This window comes from Lepidochelys kempii, chromosome 14 (assembly GCF_965140265.1).
Source record: "Lepidochelys kempii isolate rLepKem1 chromosome 14, rLepKem1.hap2, whole genome shotgun sequence".
NCBI classification, from domain to species: Eukaryota; Metazoa; Chordata; order Testudines; family Cheloniidae; genus Lepidochelys; species Lepidochelys kempii.
Genome location: NC_133269.1, coordinates 19,713,142 through 19,736,174, shown reverse-complemented (window position 1 = coordinate 19,736,174; position 23,033 = coordinate 19,713,142). Strand labels below are relative to the sequence as shown.

At 39.5% G+C, this 23,033-nt stretch overlaps 1 protein-coding gene across 8 annotated transcripts in view; it reads right to left on the bottom strand.

Moving 5' to 3' along the window:
- TBCD (tubulin folding cofactor D) overlaps positions 1 to 23,033 on the bottom strand; it is a 261,333-nt gene that overhangs the window by 211,140 nt on the left and 27,160 nt on the right. For all 8 annotated transcript variants that reach the window (XM_073311985.1, XM_073311984.1, XM_073311991.1 and 5 more), the window contains exons 7-10: positions 22,803 to 22,858; positions 19,806 to 19,938; positions 6,215 to 6,260; positions 3,181 to 3,313 (exon numbers count right to left, since the gene is read on the bottom strand). In XM_073311985.1, coding sequence (XP_073168086.1) covers positions 3,181 to 3,313; positions 6,215 to 6,260; positions 19,806 to 19,938; positions 22,803 to 22,858 — 368 coding nt within the window. The remainder of the gene's footprint in view (positions 1 to 3,180; positions 3,314 to 6,214; positions 6,261 to 19,805; positions 19,939 to 22,802; positions 22,859 to 23,033) is intronic.

Sequence of the window (23,033 nt, the reverse complement as noted above, 5' to 3'; positions counted from 1 at the left end):
ACTATTTATACCAACAATAGCTTAAGTACATGTATGCTACCTGGGAATCACACCCCTAGCTCAGAGTGTAGACATAACCTAAGACAACAAGAAGTCAATATTCCAGCACAGTACCAGGAAGCACTGTGCAACTGAAGGCATCATCTTTTGGACACGATGTAAGTATCAAGTTAAATGTGGTAATTATTTTCCATCTTCAAATTTTAACTACTCCTCAAGTCCCTGCTTCTCTGTCTCAGCACATACTATTGCCCATTTGGACCCTGTACTCCTCCAGGCCTCCTTTCCTTCACAACTGTCCTCAGCCAACCTCTCTATACTTCTCCAAATCTCCGAAATGAAACTATATGCTATACAACCTCCTTCACCTCTTTCCACTTCCATGCCAACTTAGATACATTTTTTTTTAAATTGAACACGCAAAGACTAGAGAATTTGAGAGCTTATAATTTCTCTCCTTTTCCCCTCCATTTACCTTTTAACTCAGACATTTATCTCAACTAGACGACGAGTCTCTTGGAGAAAGGGGACCATATATTTTTTGTTGCCTGTAAACTACTTTGTACACCCATAGTGTAGGATAATTGAGACACAGAGAGAACAAACAATAATTAAGATTAAGATCCCAAGTCACCTATAGCAAAAGCAGGACAGTTAGTTAACTCCAGCATCCTGGAAAAATTATAAGCTGAATGACTACTTTCTGCCTCAAATTCCCCATCTCAATTCACGTGGACATAGTGTTTATCAGCACTTCCCACACTAAATTGCTGTGCACTGTAAAACAACTGCCAGATTCTACCTCAGAGATAGGTCTAACTCAGCGGCAAGTGAAGTGATTCCTATATGAGTTTTGTCCATCAGTTTACATTTATTAAGTGATCCAAGTTTCTTTGGTAAGAAAGCTGCCCAACAAATGCAAATCATTATTATAAAAGACCTAGAGAGACTCAGTATAGTTAAAGTTGAATTCCAAATTCAATTCTAATCTTCTGTCAGTTGCTCACAACGCTCTGAAAAAGGTTTCTTTTGAGCAGTAATTTTCCATGCTTGGTCTTCGCTGTAATGCATCTTCACTTATTCAAGCATTTACACACCCTTTTCTTATTTTTTTTTTAAATCAGAAATTTTATACTCCAATATCTCAGATAACTGAAGCTTCAAAACTTGGCTTGTTTTGTATTCCATGGTGCTTGAAAATCATGCCAAATGTGAGAAAAAGGTACAGAACTGTGGAAATGTATATTAGAACTTTTCCATTTCAGTCACTACATTTTATTACCATTAGAGGTTAATTAGATAGAAATTAGCCATGGTAAGAGCTAAACTGTAATATTAAATAATGAAGTTATCAAAGGCCAATATGATTACATACACTACATGACTGATAATTTAACTTTTTGTACATTCAGACATACACAACAATTACAGATATCATCATTCTTCACATGAGAGCTAAGTTTGTCATTTATGTACACAAAATGAAGCAAATAATGCTACAACATCTGACACATCCATGTTTAAAATGAAAAAAATGAGGGATAAATTCTGCACTTACATGAAAATTCCCTGCTCCCATCAACCTCAAAGGGTGTGGTGAGCAGACAATTTTTGACCCTTACCACTGAAAGCAAACTCTTAAGATGGTAAAAAGGAAAGACATAAGAAAGGGAATTTGATTAACTGAAAGATTAAAAAAATAGATTAGAGATTAAAATAAAGCTGAAAATATAAACAGTTTTCCACTACTCCTGAAACTGAAAAGGTTTAATAAAATTAAATACTTTAATAAAAGACCATTTACTCAATGCCACTACTATCACCATTTGTGCAACTTAGAGAAAACACAATATGCAATGAAGTGAAAGTATTCAGCTTGCTAAACAAGTAGATATTTCTGGCAGTCAGGAGGGGAACATTCTACAACTAGAAAGAATTTCCTAAGCCTAGGGACTTTCTCAAAGGTGAAAGATACAATCCAAATGATAAAAATAGCTGACAAGGGAGCCTGCAATTTTAAAATATCAGTGCGAGAAATCTGAAAAAGGGTCTGCCCTGTGGCAATAAATAAAACCAGGCACCAGAGGAAAGGTGACAATAGAATTTCACTAAACTAAATAATCTTGGTTTATGAATAGGTTTTTTTTCCAAATGGGCATTATGTTTGATCAGGGAGTAAGAATTCTGTAATACAGTATTGGGTGTAACTTTTATAGTACACTGAACTAAATACCTTGGTGATGAGGTCACTACATTTCCAAATTTGCAACATGTTAGAAAAGTTTTCCACTGTATATGAATATGTTTATGCTTGTACTTACTATATGCAGAGGTGAAAGTAAGCCAGTGCACCGTACCAGGGCAGCCCGGCTTCCCCAGGGGGCAATTTAAAGCATCTGGGGCTCCCAGCAGTGGCTGGAGCCCCAAGCCCTTTAAATTGCCTCCAGAGCCCTGATGCTGGAGCCCTGGGGTAGCAGCTGCAGGGCTCTGTCGGCTATTTAAAGGGCCCAGGGCTCCCCTACTTCTACCGCTCCAGCCCTTTAAATAGCCGCCGGAGCCCCGCCGCCACTACTCCAGGGCTCCGGGGGCTATTTAAAGGACCAGGGCGGTAGAAGCAGGGGAGCCCTGGGACCTTTAAATAGCCCCTGTAGCCCCAGGCTGCTGCTACTACCCCGGTGGGGGAGGGGAGGAGGGGGAGGAGAAGGAGTGGGGGGGCATTTACCTTACAGGGTGGGCTGGGGATGGCTCTGACCCCCCTCAGCCCCACCTCTTCCGCCCTAGGCCCCACCCCTTCTGGGTGCCAGAGCTGGCCCCAGCGTACCGGTAAGTCACTCGACTTACTTTCACCCCTGACTACATGTAACAAAAAAAGGGCATGTCACAGGACTTTAATTTACACTGAAATCTGCTATATAATTGCTAAGTTAAATATGGAACACTAACTCCAAGCACTGACAAGAAGTTATTCAGAGTGCAACAAAGAAAAAAAACCTCCTGTATTCAAGTAACATAGATGAAGGATATCTAACTGAACATTTAAACTAGACAATCTTGTAATCAAATGAATATGTACCAGTTTTATTACTCATCCACTGTACAAGTAAATCTGAATTTCAAAATCCAATACTGTTGTTTAAAGGACTAGTGCATGTAAGTTTGCTCTATTTCTTTTAAACTAACCTCCACTTTGCCACCTTTGGTTTTAGAAATGTCAATCCAAGTCGTTGAACAAGTTTCACCCCTAGTTTACGAAGAAGCGTCTGGTTACTTTCTGACAGCTTGCAATTATCAAGGCATTCAAGTACAGTAGAAGCTGTAAAAGAGAAAGGAAATGTACTGAACAAAAATGCTTCTTACTGCCCATCAATATCATGAAACAACAAATGTTTAATACATAAGCATAATTATAATTAAGAGAAGGTGGTCTAATGGTTTGAGCAACAGACTGAACCAGGAACTCCAAGTTCTAAAACCTGGTTCCATCACTAACTCACTTTGGTTTTAGAGGAGGAAAAAAAATTTTGGTTAAGGGCCAGGACTGCACTTACAAGATCTAGGTTATATGCCTGGCTGCACCACCGATTTCCTATTTGACTTTAAGTAGGTCACTTAACCTCTCTGTGGCTCAGGTTCCTCATTTGCAAAAGAAAAGGATAACGCTCATCTCCCAGGAGAATTAGGTAGCAAAATTCATTAATATTTGTGCTTTGAGGTCCTCATCTTACAGTGTTATTTAAGTGCAAATAACTTATTATTACTATTTAACCACACTGCAACAGTTTCCCCATTGATAAAATGGGGGTAACATTACTTACATACCTCACAGGGATGTCATGAAGGATTCATTATAAAAATGTATGTTAAGAGCCTTGAACATGAAAAGCGCTAAATATTATTATGAGTGTTCTGAGAACAGGACAGAGGCAGGAATTCTAATCCTGGCTCCAACACAGCCTTCCTCTGTGTCCTTGAGCAAGTCATCCGTTTTCCCCATATATAAATTGGGGATAATACCTCCCTACCTCTCCTCCAAGAGAGTTTTGTGAGGATTAATGTTTGTAAAGCACTTTGAACATGAAAAGTGCTATTATGTATATATATATATAAAACTGACCTAGAGTATTGTTACAAGGTTTATCTTTAATCACTGACATACAGTACATTCATGCATCACAAGTTTCAAAATCTGGTGGAAAGTGAGAGCTGAGGGAGGCTCTTGCCATAAATGAGTAACTCAAAACTCTCTCAGTATAAAGTTGTAGTGTTAAAGGTACTCAAGATGGATACTTCATTTTTGATTACAAATAAAAACAAAGCCTTTTATATTTGCAACCTAAAATGATTCCTGAATGCTTTGATGTATGATCCTAAGAAGCAATTAATATGGACAAGTAACTCTCTGTCATGTAGCTATCATTCTTAGCAGGGCTGTCAAATGATTAAAAAAATCACGAGATTAAAAAAATAGTTGTGATTAATCACACAGTTGATAATAGAATGTCATTTACTGAAATATTTTGGGTGTTGAGGATGAGCTGTCTCTTTAAGCAGAACACTCAGGAGTCTGAACATTTTTGAGCTGGGCAGCACTCACTCCTGAGCCAACAGCAACAACAGACAGGCTTTCCCTGCTCCCGGACCCCAGCAGAGCAGCGAACATGGACAGGGGGAGGAGGACACCTTGACATCCCCACCCCACTCTGTGCAGCAGACAGGCTCCCAGTCCAGAACAGCTTGACCGGGGCAGCAGTGGAGCAAGGCAGCAGGAAGAGGGTCACTCCTGAACCAGAGGCACACAGATGTCCCTCCCGAGCATGACGCCCTGGTGTGCAATTAACGCTTGCTAAAAAAACAACATGTTAATTAGTTTTGAGTTAATCGCTTGCATTAACTGTGATTAATTGACAACCCTATTTCTTACAGAATGTGCTACAAGTGTAAAGATTTAAACATTACACTGGCCTAAGTGTTCTGCAACTTGTTATACTAGTCCTGTATAAGAGTGATTAATTAGTATCTTTAAAAAAAATAATCCCTTGACCTAACAGTAACAGTTTCAAAATCCAATTTGCAAGCCATCTACAAGTTCCTAACTTTCAAATGATATAAAGCATCTCTTTCTAGCCCTGGCAAATTTCAAAATAGTTTGTCTTAAAAAACACATCTTTCCGATCACTCTCTTTAATTCTATTATGGTTTTAGTGGTTACTATTTCAAGTTATACAAATTAATGCTTTATGCCTTCTGAAAGCCTGGGACCATTCCAGCTTTACTACTGCATTAACAATTTATCTCTAGCAGTTCTAGAGAAAGAATACTGAAGTCATGTCAAAATTCAAGTTGGGAAATTCATAATGACAATTTTAAGGATGAAGCTTCCAAGTCTTTAGTAGACCAACACAAATGTTTTCAAGACCAGGAAAATTTTCCCAACCACTGGTCCAGGATTAGTGATCAAAAAGAAGAGAGTGTTTAATATTGAATTAATAGGAACGTCTCTTAGCCAGGCTGCTGTAAGCCTGCATAATACAGGAGCCCAAAAGCAGATTCAAGGTGTCACACCTAAAAGCACTGAAAGCGAACTATATAACATATTTCTTTTTTAAAACAATTTCTCTTAACTATATAACTGATAATAGTTCCCCTTAAGAATAAATATCACAGAACATATGAGCCTTGACATTGGTGAGGCCTCATCTGGAGTACTGTGTCCAGTTTTGGGCCCCGCATTACAAGAAGGATGTGGAAAAATTGGACAGCGTCCAGCAGAGGGCAACAAAACTGATTAGAGGACTGGAACACAACTTATGAGGAGAGGCTGAGGAAACTGGGATTGTTTAGTCTGCGGAAGAGAAGAATGAGGGGGGATTTGATAGCTGCTTTCAACTACCTGAAAGGGGGTTCCAAACAGGATGGATCTAGACTGTTCTCAGTGGTAGCAGATGACAGAACAAGGAGTAATGGTCTCAAGTTGCAGTGGGGGGAGGTTTAGGTTGGATATTAGGAAAAACTTTTTCACTAGGAGGGTGGTGAAGCACTGGAATGGGTTACCTAGGGAGGTGGTGGAATCTCCATCCTTAGAGGTTTTAAAGGTAAGCCTTCACAATGCCCTGGCTGGGATGATTTACTTGGGGATTGGTCCTGCTTTGAGCAGGCGGTTGGACCAGATGGCCTCCTGAGGTCCCTTCCAACCCTGATATTCTATGATTCTTACCATATGGTAAACAGTCGTCTCTCTTGCCATGTTTAAATAACTGCGCCTAAGGGGAAAAAAAGAAAAATGTTTGTGGAACATGGTAATTACAACTTATAAAGCACAATTTACCAAACCCAAAGATCTAAAGCATTCTTCAATGTTCCTGCAGTAATACAAAATTCTCACCATAATATATAAACATACAATATGAGATACTGTGATGCACCTCAAAGGGTATCTCTATACTGCAATCGGAGGTGTGACTGCAGCACATATAGACATACCTGACTTAGCTTTAATTTAACTATCTTGGATACAAATAGTAGTGAAGCTGCAGCAGCACAGACTTCAGAGTGGGCTAGCTTCCTAAGTACATAACCAAAGTCCCAAATGGGCTTTGTATAGCCCATACTGAAGCCAGTGATGCCATGGCTTCGCTGCTATATGTGCTGTAATCACACACCCAGATTGCAGTGTAGATGTACCCTAAGAGGCAAAGCACACATCTTGCAGACACGGGGGGAGTCCCAATGTAGCTTTAAGCCACATCTGTGCACTTCTGACACTGGGCTAGTATGGGGGCTGGAGATGCCCATGACCTAACTTCTGGTATGTCTACACTGCAGTAAAACACCTGTGGCTGGCCCATGGGAGCGGACTCAGACGCATGGGGCTCAGGCTGAGGGGCTATAAAATTGCAGTATTGGGCATAACTTTTATAGTACACTGAACTAAATCAACCTTGGTGATGAGGTCACTACTTTTCCATCTTTGGAACATGTTAGAAAAGTTCTCCACTGTATATGAATATGTTTATGCTTATACTATATGTAACAAAAAAAAGGGCATGCCACAGGACTTTAATTTACACTGAAATCTGCTATATAATTGCTAAGTTACATACGGAACACATTAACTCCAAGCACCGACAAGGAGTTATTCAGAGTGCAACAAACAAAAAACCTACTGTATTAAGTAACATAGATGCAGGATATCTAACTGAACATTTAAACTAGACAATCAAATGAACATATTTGAATATTCAGGCATGGGCTGCATTTACACTGCAAATTTTAGAGCCCCGCACATCCAACTGAGTTGACACAGGCCTACTGCAGGTATTTTATTGCAGTGCAGATATACCCCTAGACAGCCCCGGGGGCCTGTCTAAATGACACCAGTCACCCCAGGTCACTCAATGTGACACAGTGCTGGAGTGAATCTATGTCTGTCTGTGTATTACAGCCCCACTCCAAGCCTTCCCTTACCAGCCCCTATGTCAGGACTTGAAGGCACTTTCTCACAAGCAATCTTACAACTAGTTTTCACACTGCCTGCATCAGAGGAATTCTTCTCCAACCATAACCAAGGTTTTTAGAGCCCCTTTACACCGCTCTGGCCCTTTTCCCCAGCATAAATGGGCCAGAGCCAAGGCAAGGATTTCAATCACGATCTCTTTCCTAGCATCAACAAAAAGAAAGATATCAGTAATACTGAATGCCTAGGAGATTAAAAGTTCCATGTAGACTGCCATCTAGTTCGGACAGCACATCATCTGTATATTCAAAGCACATTATACATTATTGGAGTAATTTATAAAAATACTTTATCTTTCTGCATAAAAGGCAACACAGCCTATATATCCCCACACACTCAAAATGCATTTTTTCAAGACTTAATTTGACAATCATAGAACCTTCTTTCCCTGGACATATACTATGAGCTGAAATGGTGAAATGTGAGCTGGGGGCAGAGGACAATCTACAAAGGAAAACAAAATCTGTTATAAGCCAAGACACCATAAAAATATATTGCAATCCACAATATGCCATCTGATATGCATGTGGGGCTCCCATTAAAGTTATGGGTATCAGAAGGCAGAATTTGGCACGGGATGCTCACTTATGGTCTGGCAAGTAGAATAAAGTCCTCTCAAAACAAGGTGCTATGTCAAATAATGAGCAAAGTCTACGTGTCTGGAGGGCATAAGGTCATTGCCTAATTACATTTCTCAATGTTTGACATTTAATAGCTTACGAAGAGATACCGGCACAAACTCCTACATCACTCATTTTTTTTAAACAACATTCTTGCTCTTCATCTTCTTTTCCTAGTAAAAAAGTAAGTTATTACAATGTGTTCCGTTTAATTTTGGTTTCAGTGAAAGTGTAATCAATTCTATATGATTTCAGTATGTCCAGCTTTAGTATCTAAATTCATTACAAATTTATACGGACAACAAAAACCACATGTATATTCAAACTACAGTATTTTTTTTGTCAGAATACTGAACCTCTCCAACCTTTTTTTTTTTTTTTTTTTTTAAAATCAGGAGATAATTTTTTGTCATAAATCAAAACTAATGCAGGAGAACAGCACCCCACTAGTTTCAACTGGCTACAGTTTCCTTCACTTACTGTTTTAAACTGTTGCTATATTAAAGCTCAGCAACTGAAATTCATGAGTCTCACACACAATAAATGCTACATGCTTTATGTTTCAGTTTCAATTTCTATGGGGAAGATTATCTTCTAGTGAATGGCAAGAGTTGTGGGTGGCTGGGGGGGAAGGGGGCTGTTTAAGCCATTTATCACACGTAACAGGCATCTCTGTGTAACAACCTCCACTGAGTTACAGTTCATTTTGGATGAACAGCAGACCTGCTTGAGAAAATTACAACTGAAAAGCTGGCCAGTACACACACAAATTTCAAACGTGTAGCTACACCCATGGTGTTGTGCAATATACAGCTACAAGAAAATATATATTACACACACATATACATACACACACACACACACACACACACACACAGCTTCAGCTACAAGAACTGTGGCTGTGCCCCGGGGCCTTTAGGATAGTAGCACAGAAAAAAAAAAAGAATATAACAACCTTGTATTTATTCAGCTTCATTGTTTTATTTTGGGAGCCTCTATAATGTAACAAGTTATAGGAAACATTCTACCCACTACTGAAATGCAGCTACTGTACATCTTGAGCAGTGGTGGGCAAACTTTTTGGCCAGAGGGCCACGTCGTGGTTCTGAAATTGTATGGAGGGCTGGGTAGGGAAGGCTGTGCCCCCTATCCATCCCCTCCCACTTCCCACCCCGACTGCACCGCTCAGAACCCCCAACCCAGCCAACGCTCCCTGCTACCTGTCCCTGCCCCTAACCGCCCCCCCAGGACCCCACCCCCATCCAACCCCCCAGCTCCATGTCCCCGACCCCTATCTACCGGCCCCCACCCGCCAACAGGTCCCCGGGACTCTCATGTCTATCCAACTCCCCCATTCCCCATCCCCAGAACCTCTGCCCCATCCAACCCACCCCGTTCCCTGTCCCCGACTGCCCCCGAGAACCTCCGCCCCCTCCAACCCCCCCCCGCTCCATGTCCCCTGACTGCCCCTGAGAACCCCCTGCTCCTTATCCAACCCCCCCGCTCCCTTACCATGCCACTCAGAGTGGCAGGACTGGCAGCCACGCTGTGGCATGGCTGCAGGGGAGGGGGAACAGCCGGGGAGGGGCTGGGGGCTAGCCTCCCAGGCCAGGAGCTCAGGGGCTGGGCAGGACAGTCCTGCAGGCCAAATGTGGCCTGCAGGCCGTAGCTTGCCCACCTCTGATCTACAGTGATATGAAGCAGCTATTAGCAGCTTACAGCAACACTACATAACAATAATCAAGAACCCAAAACAAAGGAAAATAGCATTTCCCATAAATTAAGGATTTAGTTAAGGTTTTAATAATCTATAACTCTTATATAGATGTCAATTCTAGAAAACAGAAAATGATGGAGTAACCAAAAACTTGTGTCACTTCACAAATATATATAATTTACTTTCCTATCTTATCCTTTTGCCCACCCAGTCAATAATGTAAATAAACCTTTTTGAAAATCAGAACACAATACTGACCCACATAAAAATGAAATCTCTTCTGGAAACAGAATTTGCTAAGGCACATTTAGAGCTACTGTTAAAAATCTCAACAGGATTAGGCTTCACTTAGCATTACAATCAAGAGAAAGCTACTTAAGCCAAACAAAAATGACCAAAGGTACCCAAAGACTTTCTCTGCACAATCTGTAAACGTTCTCTAAATACGCAACAAAGCTACTGTATCGAGAACCTTATTTTTCCTTTTTGCTTTGTCATTCACAAGGAAAGAAATCTCCAAGGTAAATATGGCCAGGAGTTAAAGTAATAGGAACACAGCCCTACCCTAGAAATATTTCCCCACACGCACCAACTATTTACATGCCTATGTCATTTCAAGTATAGTTTAAAAGCAACAAAAATACCCTGAGGCTATGCACCTGTTTTTAGTTTGTTATTAAATTGCATTTCAGGATCCTAAATTAGTATTTCTGATCACTGTATTACAAGCTACACAGTGGGCTTTGAAGATTTATATCAGTTTATTTCATATTTGAACATAAGAGCTGCCATACTGAGTCAGACTGTGGTCCATCTTGCCCAGTATCCTGTCCCAGACAGCTTACATTAGTAGTAGGGAAATTTTCAAGCACATGACTGAGCCCTAAATAACTTATGAAGTGCAAACACTACAGAGTCAACTCTGGCCGTCAAAAAGGTAGTCAGTAGCAATATAGTTACCATCATAAACATCATTTTATAAAGGTACTAAATCTGTATAAAAAATCATTAATTTTCAGATATACCCAGTTCTGCTCAAACGGCTATCACGACAAACTAGTCTAGATTGTCTCTGTGTTTACTAAAGAAAGATCATTGCAGCAAGCTACTTAGGCCCATTTCATCACAACCCCGGCTGTGTGGACACTTCTGCTACATCATCTGCCATCTACCACCAAGTCCCCAAGACCATGAGGAAGCCATTCTGCAGAATTTGGGGCAGATTACTAGACCAATCATTAGCCACAGCACCATCTTCTACTCATCAAAATACTCAACTCTTCTACCTTTGTATGATCTTAGCACAATGTAATTATATTCTGATTACAGCTTCTGGACACTACCATAAGAGAAATACATTATTTCTGTGCAGAAATACAGGCAAGAGCAAATGCTGTTTCAAGCAACAAACTCCTGCAGTTATAATGAGCAAAGGGGACTCAAGCCAAGGGCAGTACAATTCCTGCAGGAGTACAGATGGGTAGCTGTTCATGAAACTCTGCGGTTGCCCTTTTCCATGGATCTCCTTGATGTCTGGATTTTGGAGGTCTACTTTCACCCTCATCTTCTCCACAGGACCCCTAAATCCTCCAATTTAGAACAATTTTCTGAAAAGTCCTTGAGATGAAACTTGGATTTTGTAGTCCCTCCATTCTGGCCTCACACCACAGGCTTCTCCATGAGAGAAAGTGAACCAGCCTTTAAGTTTCACATCCTCAATGGCCACTGTGAAAGTTTTATCCTGTCCCCTCAGGAAATGCAACTAGAAGGTACCTCCCCTTACATATACACAAGCAGCAGCAAGTATTTAATAGGTGAGCAATTTTAAGTTATATAATATTGGGGGATATTGCTCTCAGGGCGGGCAGGCAGGCAGGCAGGCAGGCAGAAAGACCCTTCTAGACATAGAAAGGAGAGCAGGGAAACTCAAAATATTTTAGAGCATTTTTAAAAACTGTTCAGCACATACCATTTAAAAGGAAACTTATTTTCCTACAGCCAATTTAAAAAATTCAAGTTGACAGTTTCTCTGTAATGCTTTCCTTCATGTCACATTCTCTGAAAGGTGAAGAGTGGAATAAAACATGCACCAATTTTCCTAGATTTTGCTAAATAAATAAGTGCTGAACTACTTTATTCCCTACTTTCCAGTAGAGAATCACTCCAGCACTAGTTGCAGCAGTGAAGGAAGGCTACCATTTACAGTATATACGCAAGTGTTAATAAAATCATTGAGACAGCTCTGCTGTAAGTTATACTAGAAAACCTGATGGCTACTGTCTCTTTTCAAAAGGCAAATTACACTAAAAGTAGGTCTACACTGCAGTTAGACACGTGTAGCTGGCCCATGCCAGCTGACTTGGGCTCATGGGGCTTGGGCTAAGGGGCTGTTTAACTGCAGTGCAGGCGTTCAGGCTCAGGCTGGAGCCTGAGCTCTGGGACCTTCCCACCTTGCAGGATCCCAAGGCTCAAGCTACACCATAATTAAACAACCCCTTAGCCCAAGCCCCACAAGCCTGAGTCAGCTGGCATGGGCCAGCCGCTGGTTTTTATTTGCAGTGTAGACATACCCTTACACAAATATTACTGTGAATGTTCAAAAGAATAACCCTGCATCTACTCTACGTCTTGAGTTATTGGATTATTCAGTAATAGGAGGTTAATTCACTATAATTACCAGCAATTAATAGAATGAAATAGTCATTGTAGTGGGTCTACAGCGCAATGCGCTACATAAAGAACATATTTTTCTTGTCTACTCCTATGAATGGATCTTTCTATGTTCTAATATATATGTATATTCCAATATACACTGCACATAATTATGTGCTGTACTTAGAGCTCCTTTTGAAAAGCATCCAAAAGTTCCTGCTGCTACATAATGCAGTGACTCACCTGCTTAATAGGGTTGGAGGCTCTGAGTACATAACACCAAGCTCCATGCTTTGCATTGGTGACCCACTCACTTCATGGAACAGTCTAAAAGGAACTAGGTATTGTCTTTGAAGTCCTAATGGTCTGGGACCAGTTATAGATGAAATTATCTCCCCATATCTTGTTTCATTTATTGATACTGGCTAGATCACTACTGCTATCAGTTCCTGAAGTCTTTAGGACCAGTGGTAGGGCACTCAAATTGGGTGCTGTACCTAGAGAATCAGCTTTCCTTGAGGTCCACAGCAGCTGTGAGTTTAGCAAGCTCTGGACACAAGGAAAGGCTTCCTTCCCACCCCTTAACTGCACCAACACAAGTAGGCAGCAGTGACACAAGGCTGACAAACATTTGTTGTTTTTAATATAACTACAAAACAACTAGTTAACACTAGAGCAGGTGTTATATAAATACAAATGTTCAACCAGACAATTCATTTTTAAAAGCTCTGTCCACCTAAAGAAACCACAACTTAACAGCTAGCATGTTTTCACCAGGAGATAAAATGGTCATGGCTGTAGAGATGCAGCATGTCAGAAAGATCAAAAGATTTCTTTTGCACAAACAAAAAATACAATACAGGGACTGATAAAACCTTCCACTAAATTATCATGCTCCCGTAAAAGATGTTCTAGATACATTTTTCTCCTCAAAATAAACAAACACCCATATCACTTTCTCCCAGCAAATTATGCTTTAAGATGCCAGGTAGAACAACCACCAAGTTGTGAGAACTCCAAATAAACGTGTTCTTAGATGCCCAAGAGATCTTCCAGCAGACCTAGGGAAAACCTGACTTTATATTCCAGATATTTCTGACATAAAAAACAAAACAAGAAAAGAAAAACTTTCCAGCTTTCTTTACACATCATAAACAAAAACAAAAACCAAGCACTGGCCCCAATTTTTAAAGAAATCCTTTTTGTATCACCATTAAATAACTTAAAATGTACAAGATTTATTTTCCAGGGAAAATAAAAGGCATTTTAATTGCATGGTGGTCTCAAAAAAGTAGCATGCATATTTTCTCCTGGCATATAGCATCGGTTGTTTAATATGTATAAGGTAAAGTGATGGACTCAGAACAACTCTGAAATCCTAGAGCACACATTGGATGTTTTTAAAAATTAAAGATTAAAAGTGAAAAATTAAATTTCGCTCCAATGAAAGGAGAATGGAAAAGAAAAGAGAAGGAGAAAAGTCAGAGAGTAAACAGCAAATAAGATTATTTAGATTCAGTTTTCTTGCCTTTAAGCTGGAAAAACATCACGGCACATCATTCTTAGAAAAATATGATACAAAGGAAACAATTAATATGCTTCGTTTTCCTTCTATTTAGAAAATTTTAAGGTCAGCAACAAATAATATTGAACGTAAGGAAGCTGCCTATTGGATGCACCAGGTAATCATAAAGTTACACCATGTTCCTTCCACTTTAATAAGAACATAAAATATATGCCAACTTAACCAGCTTGTTGAAAGGTATGTAACTCCCTCTCCCTTAAGTAATTATGCCACCTACAAATTAGAGAAAAGCACTGCCATATAACTAATAATCTGACTGTCAAGTCTCGTTTTGTTCTTTTAGAATCAACATGGTGTATGGTACAAACAAAAAACTAGTTTTAGTAATCATGAAGGGGGGGAAAAAAAAACCACCATACACAAACGCACTTCACCTTCCAATTGTCTACATATCCCATTTAGGCCTGGCCTTTATGAGATTATGAATCAGTACTACCTCTGGGACATATACCCCAAGCTATACAAATCATCACTATTAAGGGTGGCCTGACTGCTTGGCAACAAGCACGTCCTGCTGTCAAACAGGAGACACAAGTTTGAAGCTATCCTCCAGCTCTAATAAACCAAGATGAAGAAGGATAATCCCAGCGTTCAGAGGGAGGCGAGAACACAGCATATTCTATCACTCTGGAGCAACCCCTAGAGGTCAAACAAATAATATCCAGAAAACTATCAGCTATGTCAGCCTCTGGGCTAGGTACAGCAACGTAGACAAAACATTAAGATAAACAGTCAAAATAATGGTCCTCACCAAAACGAAAAGATTTAATGTACTACACGTGTAATTTATGGTAAAGTAACTCAATTATGACCCTTATTTTATTCCTCATATAATTTCTGTTTACATCAGATGGGAAACTAGCATATTTCAGAAATGTGTTCCTTCAGTAGAGCATTCACATTTACCTCTATGTAGCTATATGCAGCACATTTGAACTTGCTGTTTAGTACATTGTCATGCAAACTTCAATATGTAGCAACTTTATGGAGAGTGATGGAAACAGTACAGATTTTACAAGTTCTCTAAATTTTGATCAACTGAAAGCTAAGTTCGTATTCATCTACTTTCAAACTTCAGACTTGGTGATTTTTAAAATCTTTTGAGTTGAGTGGCCCTGTACAAAGACTCCGTAAGTACATAAGAAAGAACTAGGGCGGTCTCATTACCTCCGAATAGCTTAACTATATCAGACAGTAAAGCAAGAGAATAATTGAACCTTTTGCAATAGAAAATCCTTAAAATCATGTCCTCATGCAATATATTATATTAAAAGTTCTTGGTTTGAAGTATAAGAATATTTTAATAGCAAAACTTTACCACCAGGAATTGCTACAGTCTGGCTCTACACCACACTCAACATGGCATTCAAATTATTCTTGTGTGAAACTCTGCACAACAACTAATTCAAAGGGTAACAATAAAGTGTACAATGACCTGCTTTTCATACATTAATAGGAACACAGGAAACAGATCCGGGGAAAAGCAGAAGTTATAGTGTGCTGTCCCCTACAAGAAGTTTGAAGGTAACAAGCAACGTTTTAAAATCATTGGGGGCAGAGGGAATTTATCTGCCTAACTCATGTCCATGTTAACGACAGAGGTCAAGGGATGAGAGTAAATGAGCACATGCAGATTTTAACGACTACAACTTTAGTATCAGCAGCCCAAGGCAGCATAAAGGCTTGGCAAGAAACGAAGCAGGCGTCCAATACTTAAAATTCTGAACTTCAAACTAATCACTCTGAAAACTGCCATAAAAAGTTTAATTAAACAAGTTGTTTATTTGAGAAAAAGAAAGGAGAAAAGTTGCAAAAGTGACACAATGGGAAATTGGAACACTTAACCCCATCAAGAAGGGGACAGAGATATTACTGCAGTGAAGAGGCCAGTGGCCTCCCTATCTACAGGGTTTGGAAAGATATGCCCCTCTCTCTTTCCCCCCACTTCATTCTCCTTATACTTGTGCAGTTTTTTTTTTATAGCCCTGAACTAAGCAATTTTATTTTAAAAGATAAAATCCCTAAGAGCAAGACAGTCCCAAAATCACTAATTATCTCTTAACACCAAAATTCTGAAACAAAAATATAAAAAGACTTGGGCAATGTTTACACCAAATATTTATTTTTGTGCCTCTGGGTCAGAAAGGACAGTGTAGCAGAGCTGTCTCTTCCCTGAGGCATAATTCATATAAGTGTGAAACTATTACCAAGCAATCACTAGAGGCAGCTCAGGGAAATGCCCTGTTCTTAGATACAAATAAATGTAGTTCTTAAGGTTCCCAAGTTTCTTCAAATCACCGTGTAGGGTGTTTTATTTTTAATTATTATTCACGTTTGCATCTTGAGTCACTGATAAATCAAATTAAATAAGGTTTAATAAGTTTCAATGCCCTAAGCTACTTCAACATTAGGTCATCTTTGTCACGCAAGAACTGGGAGTGCTACACCCTGCAGCAATAACTAAAAGGCTACTTGATATAATGGCAGGTTTAAAAGCAAACTTTCAGACCAAGATAATTTAGAATGCAGATCCCTGAAATACGTTAAATGTTTCCATAAATTAAGATTTTAAAAATCATTTCCTCATAATTCAGCTTTTGTGACCTTGCCTATTCTATATAAATAGAAAATCATATATACATACACAGTACATTTTAATCTACAGGAAAATTTAAAAAACGTTTTTAAAAACTAAGTGTGACATACTGCAAGCAGTGCTTCCTGCTAGGGCACACCTGTTGTGAAATGATGTATTACTGTCAGCAGGTGTAAAAAAAACCAAGCCCCTCAGTGGAATTTCGATGTGTAATGCAGAGTGCATGTTTCAACAAGAATCATGACACAATAGTACCTGCTCCATTTAAAATGCTGAGTTAGATTAAACAGTAACATAACCAGTCACTGAAATTTAAATCCATGAAGAGGCAGACTAAACAGAAGCAATGTAAAACTCCCCCATTTGTGTGTGATAAGTGGAATATTCTTAGAGCCAAAGTTTTCCCACACACAAAGAGAAAGTTTTTGCAGTAGGTGGAGGATTCTAGGATAACTAGAATCAAAACTTGCACACTACAATGCACTGAAACAATTTGTGAGTTTCATTCTAATTCAAAACAGTCTTGCCATATCCAAGCCCACTAAAAGCAAGTTCCAAAGTACATTCTTTGAATACCAACCTCCAAAAGCATTTTCATCATCTTCCCAGTGATGATATAAACCAGGAGAGTAGTTTGCCTCACTTGACAAACAAGAGCCTAGATGTAATGCTAGATTACTCTTCTCCAGAGAATATGCAAAAACCTATGACTTCTACATAGAAGAAATATTTAAGACTAGTTTGTGTGTGTCTCTCTCTCTCATATATATATATTAATTATATACACACACACACACACGCTCTATGTTTGGGACACCACACAGCTGCCCTACCCCAGAAGCAGCCCAGGAAAGGAATTGTCCTTCTCTCATCTTTGCTCCAGAAGGGTAATAAATTTCTGACCATCCCTTACCAGAATCAATTACTATCATGCTAATTCAGCATGATTGGGGAGTGGTCTTTGCTCATTTATTTGGGATGGGACAGACTCACAGTCAAGGGAAACTGTGCAGGTGGAGCTATCATCACAAAATAATAGTCAAAAAGGATAGCATAAAGATTTCTGGAGATTATTAAGCAATCTCAGTGCTCACATGCCAAGGCTGCATTTTGTTCCACGCCATCCAGTAATGATTTATTGAATATCAGTTGTACAAAATTCTAACTAGGGGGAATAGTACGAAGAAATCTATATAGCCTCTCCAAGGGAGAAGGAAAACCTATATTTTGACTCATGATTTTACTTTAACAAGTGTGCAGTATAAACAAAGTAAAGCTTCCTAAAATGAATTTCCTGAAAGAAATACTCATTTACTCATATTCTACTCTACTTTTAAGATATTAATATTTTTTCACAAAACCTCTCTTCCTTTTGAGTCCGTTTGTTTCTCATTTCTATAATTGATATTAAACCTTTTCTTGCCTTCAATCCTGAAGCGTTTAAGGGCATTTTAAACAATTAATGTCAATAATGATTTGAATGTAAATTACCAACAGTAGAACACACACGACATAAATTTGCCAAACACTTGCTCCCTTCCCGGAAGGGGAAGAAAATAAATCATATCAAACCTGTTGCTTCCAGGGATTAAATCATACTCTGGTTTCGATTCTACTTGTTAAGTGTTCACCTGTTTCGCTTAACACACATTAATGAACAGGTGGATAAAGCCAAAGCCAAACCCAAACTCAAAGGAATGACAAAACACTAAATGTAATATACACCCTGCAAGTTTCATCATGCACCTCAGAACAGTCTACAGTCTGCTTTTCCAGGTCTGACAAGGAGATGATGAAACACTGTTCTCTAACTCTTTTGAAAAAGCACTGCAATGCCTACGGAGCAATACTTCCCCTTTCTTGAACAACAAGGCTTAACACAAGTTATTCTAAATGTAGCTCAGGGTCATTTTTTCCTGAATTGGGGATGCAAGCGAAGACCAAAAAAAGTCAACTACAGCCCCACAAACTTGCTTCAATATTTAGTAATGCACCACGACAAACATACAGCGCTGTATTTGGGAGTGGCAAATTTATGCAAGTTATGTAAAGTCTCACTGCACGTAGGCAAATCCTGAATCCAATAAGACTATGCAACACCACACTTTATTTAATGGCACTTATGTTACTTCAGCTTTGATGAAAAACAGCCAACCAAAACAAAAAACACACTCCAATATATTTGGGCACCAAAAACACCAGACACAATACATTGTATATTGTAAAATGTTGCATCAAGCATCTATATGTAATAAGGATAAACCACAAACACGATCTTATTTACATAGGATATCTTGGACATTTGTACATATGAAAGGAGTGTGCAATCACCCAAAAGATCACTGACAAAGAGCATGGTTACAGTTAGACACAATATGAAATTAATATACGATTCATAGGAGAAAAAATATTTTAGTCTTTAATGTCAATCTTGGAATAAACCCCTTCAATTTATGGGCTCTGTTAGTACTATTTAATGCAAGCAATGTCACTGGAGGAAGTAACAGCTGAAAAACAGACTAATGCAAAAATACTACATAACATGTGTTTTCTTTTTTGGATTATTCAAAGACAGTCTAAATAAAACAGCCTGTTAAAAATGGTTAGATCATTATTCCAGTTCAACAGAACACTGGGCAAAGCCTGTCACAAATCACTAGCAATTTTAGATATCCAATCTGAATGATCTTACAGGGGACACAGACTTTTGAAAATCCTGGGCTTTCCGTTTTGGACATTGTCAATTAATATCACTATTACGCCACTTTTTTAGCTTTTTGTACCAAACCAGAAATAAATGGCGAATCAGGAAATGACCACTTTGTATTCAAATGCATATTTTAAAAATTAGGATGGGTACCAACTTTTATATTCTATTTTATCTGCCAATGGCAAAAAAAAAAAAAAAAAGTGATTCCCCAATGATAGAACCTGCACTAAGGAAGTCACGTATTTAGAAGTGTTCTAATAGAAACCCAAATGATATATACAAACAAAATTCTGGACGTCTTAAAAATTTAACAGGAATGTATTTTAGTACCAGCAATAGCACATTGTGGAACAAAACACTATAAATGCATTAATTTACTTGGACGATCTTTTATGGTATCAACAGTGTTTACCAGGGCCTGAAGCATGCCATCCATTACAATAGTCCCTTCCATGGTCTGGAAGGAGGACTTAGATAATGTTGAAAGGGCCCAGTCCAGGAAGTCTGCCATTCTTTTTTGTTTGACATCAGGGCGGGTAATAAACCTGTCACAGAAAAACACATTGCAAGTTACCCATTCAGAGCAATCCAATTAGTAACTATTTTTCCTTGCTACCCAAACTGATTTCAGTTCCTAAAGGCAACAGTCAAATGGACATTTTCCAAGACATTTTTGGTATGAACATTCCAAATGTCAGATGTTTAACCCTACCATTTCCAAATGAAGTCCTAACCTATAGTATTTCATTTCAATGCACCATCCTGTAACTGGAATTAAGAAATTTATCAATTTAACTGTCGGGAACTACAAATTGTTAGATTTTTCAGGAATCCCCAAAAAAATGCTTTCCATTATTTTTCGTTTCAATTTTATGGGAAGCCACTGCACTCAAACAAAACAAAATGATCAACCTCTGCAAATTTGAAGAATTTGATCAAAAATTGTAAGATGCGTCACTACTGCTCAGTGTTAATTACCAGCAGTTTAGTCATGTTAGTCTTAGATATTGCAAGTAATATATCTGTATTTGTAGCACCTTTATTTGAGCATCTAAAAAACCTTTTATGATTTAATCCTCACCACATCCTGAGAGATATAGTAATATACCCATTTTACAGAGAAACAGACAGACTCAGAAAAGTCACAACAACTTCCCTAAGGCCACAAAGCAAAGTATCCACAGTCCCACAGACAAACGGATTCCAGGGGTCCTGGTTCCCTGATCTGTATACTAACCATGTGATCAAATTCCCTCCCAAGTAAAATGTAAGGCAAAGAGTCACTGGAATTTATCTCCAAAGGATAATTTTGCTAATGATACAACCTTACATTAAGAATCAATAGATCCAACTGTGTATCAAAATATATTCAGAATGTTCTCCAGTTCAATTATCTGGTATTTGTTATGAGTGCATATCCATATGCAAATTAGGTTTTAACTGAAAAGGTGGTGCGGGACTGACAACAAGGGGGCAGAATAGAACCCTGCACAGAAACACAGGGCTTCTTTGTGGTGTCATCCTGTTAGCAGGTGCTTGAAACTTACATTAATGTACTGTATTACTGGCGAGTCATATTGGACATTAGATTCAGTCCAACTATTAAACTACTCTCTTTTCATGAATAACTCATCTTTATGAATGCCTTATAGTAACTGAACTTACAGTCCAAAGGGGTGGATGGAATTTAAAAAAAAAATTTGGGGTGGGGGGGGGCAAGGATTAAAAAAGATGCAGATTAGCTCTTTTGAAGAGCTATGTTTGTTTTTTTGGGAAGTGGCAGGGTGGGAGTGCACATTCAAAATTTACTAGAACAGGAGTCGACAACCTGAGGCTCCGGAGCCAGATGCGGATCTTTGGCTGCCCCCTGGTGGGCAGCCGTTTTTTGAGGGGGTACAAGGTGCAGGCTCTGGCCGGAAGGCGCTTACCACAGGCAGCTCCCAGTCGGCGGCACAGCAAGGCTCTGGCCCCATGCTGCTCCCAGCAGCGGCTGACTGCTGGCACATCTCTGCGCGCCCCTTCGGGGGGAGGGGGGCAGCAGATCTCCGTGCGCTGCCCGCACCCGCAAGCACTGCCCACACAGCTCCTATTGGCCAATTCCTGGCCAATTGGAGCTGTGAGGATGGTGTTGAGGGCAACGCACGGAGCCACCTCCCCCGCACAGCATGCAGAGACGTGCCAGCAGCCAGCCGCTTCCAGGAGCGGCATGAGGCCAGAGCCTTGCTGTGCTGCTGACTGGGAGCCGCCTGTGGCAAATGCCTCCCAGTCAGAGCCTGCACCCCGCACCCTCACCTACACCCCAACCCCCTGTCCCAGGTGAGAACCCCTTCATGCACACAAACTCCCTCCCAGAGCCCGCACCACCTCCTGCACTCCAGCCCCCTCCTGTTTATATTCAAATTCAAATGGCAGAAGTCGCATTACAAGTATTGGTGAGTAGTAATAACTTTAATTTGTTTAATTATAATTAGTTGATAAATTCTAACTCTACAAGTAGCTTTGCGTGTGATACGGCTCTCGAAATATTTTGGTCAAAGACAAAAACAAAAAAATGGCTCTTCTTCATTGAAAGGTTGCCAACCCCTGGACTAGAAAAAGAAAACATGACAGGCTACTGTCAGTACCAAATATACATCCACTGGCTTATTAGAAAGACAAGGTAGGTGAGGTAATATCTTTTATTGGACCAACTTCTGTTGATGAGAGAGAAAAACTTTCAATCCTATAGCTCTGTGACAGAGAATTATTGTACCTTCCTTACAGGCCAGCTTATTTGGTGCTTGAACACGTGTTATGTAGGATAAGTGGTTAGGATGTTCCAACATCCTATGTCTAATTCTCACTTTAAGGCTTCTTTGACAGTAAAAAAAAAACAAAGAAAACAGCAGCACTACTTTTTGGGGGAGGGGAGAAGAAAGATGAGAAAAGTACTGTTACACAGAACAAAATTTAATGTTACTAGTCCATCTGCATGAATTTAGTGTTCCAAGAAGGTGCCAGATTAAAAGAACAGAAAACAGAAACCGTCTCATAATCCACATAATATACTATGTAACCAGCAGCCGTAGGGAATGATTTTCCACCCTTTCTGAATCCTATACTAAAGAGCACTCCTTACAGGCAAGAGAATGTAATTCAAATTTCATTTTCTTGGCAGTACTGATGAAGACTGCTAAAAGCATCAACTGTGATAGACACCTCTCCTCTCATACAGGAAGTTATTTCAGATAGGCCAAACAGCTGCCTTATGGCAATGACTTTTCGTCACCATATATTGGGGCTACATTCATACTAGTATTCCATGTACTACTACCAATACTGTAAGTCCACCCAGTACTGCCAATAGAAATCTTTTCAAGCTAAGAAATTAAAACACTTTCCATTTTGCCAAGATCAGCACAAGACTTACCTGGAAACCAGTACAGCAGCTGCATCTCGAGCCTTATCACTGACAACCAGGTAAGACTGAAGGTAAAAAGAAAATTAATTGTCAAAGCATTTGCAGAGACAGAGTTAGTAATAAAACTACACAACAGGTTTGAAAATACGTACTTCTTAATGTTTACTCTTATGAACATTAGACTGAGCCAATGAAAGAAAGAAGTTTAAACAACTTTCCATTTAGCAAGCCACATGCCAG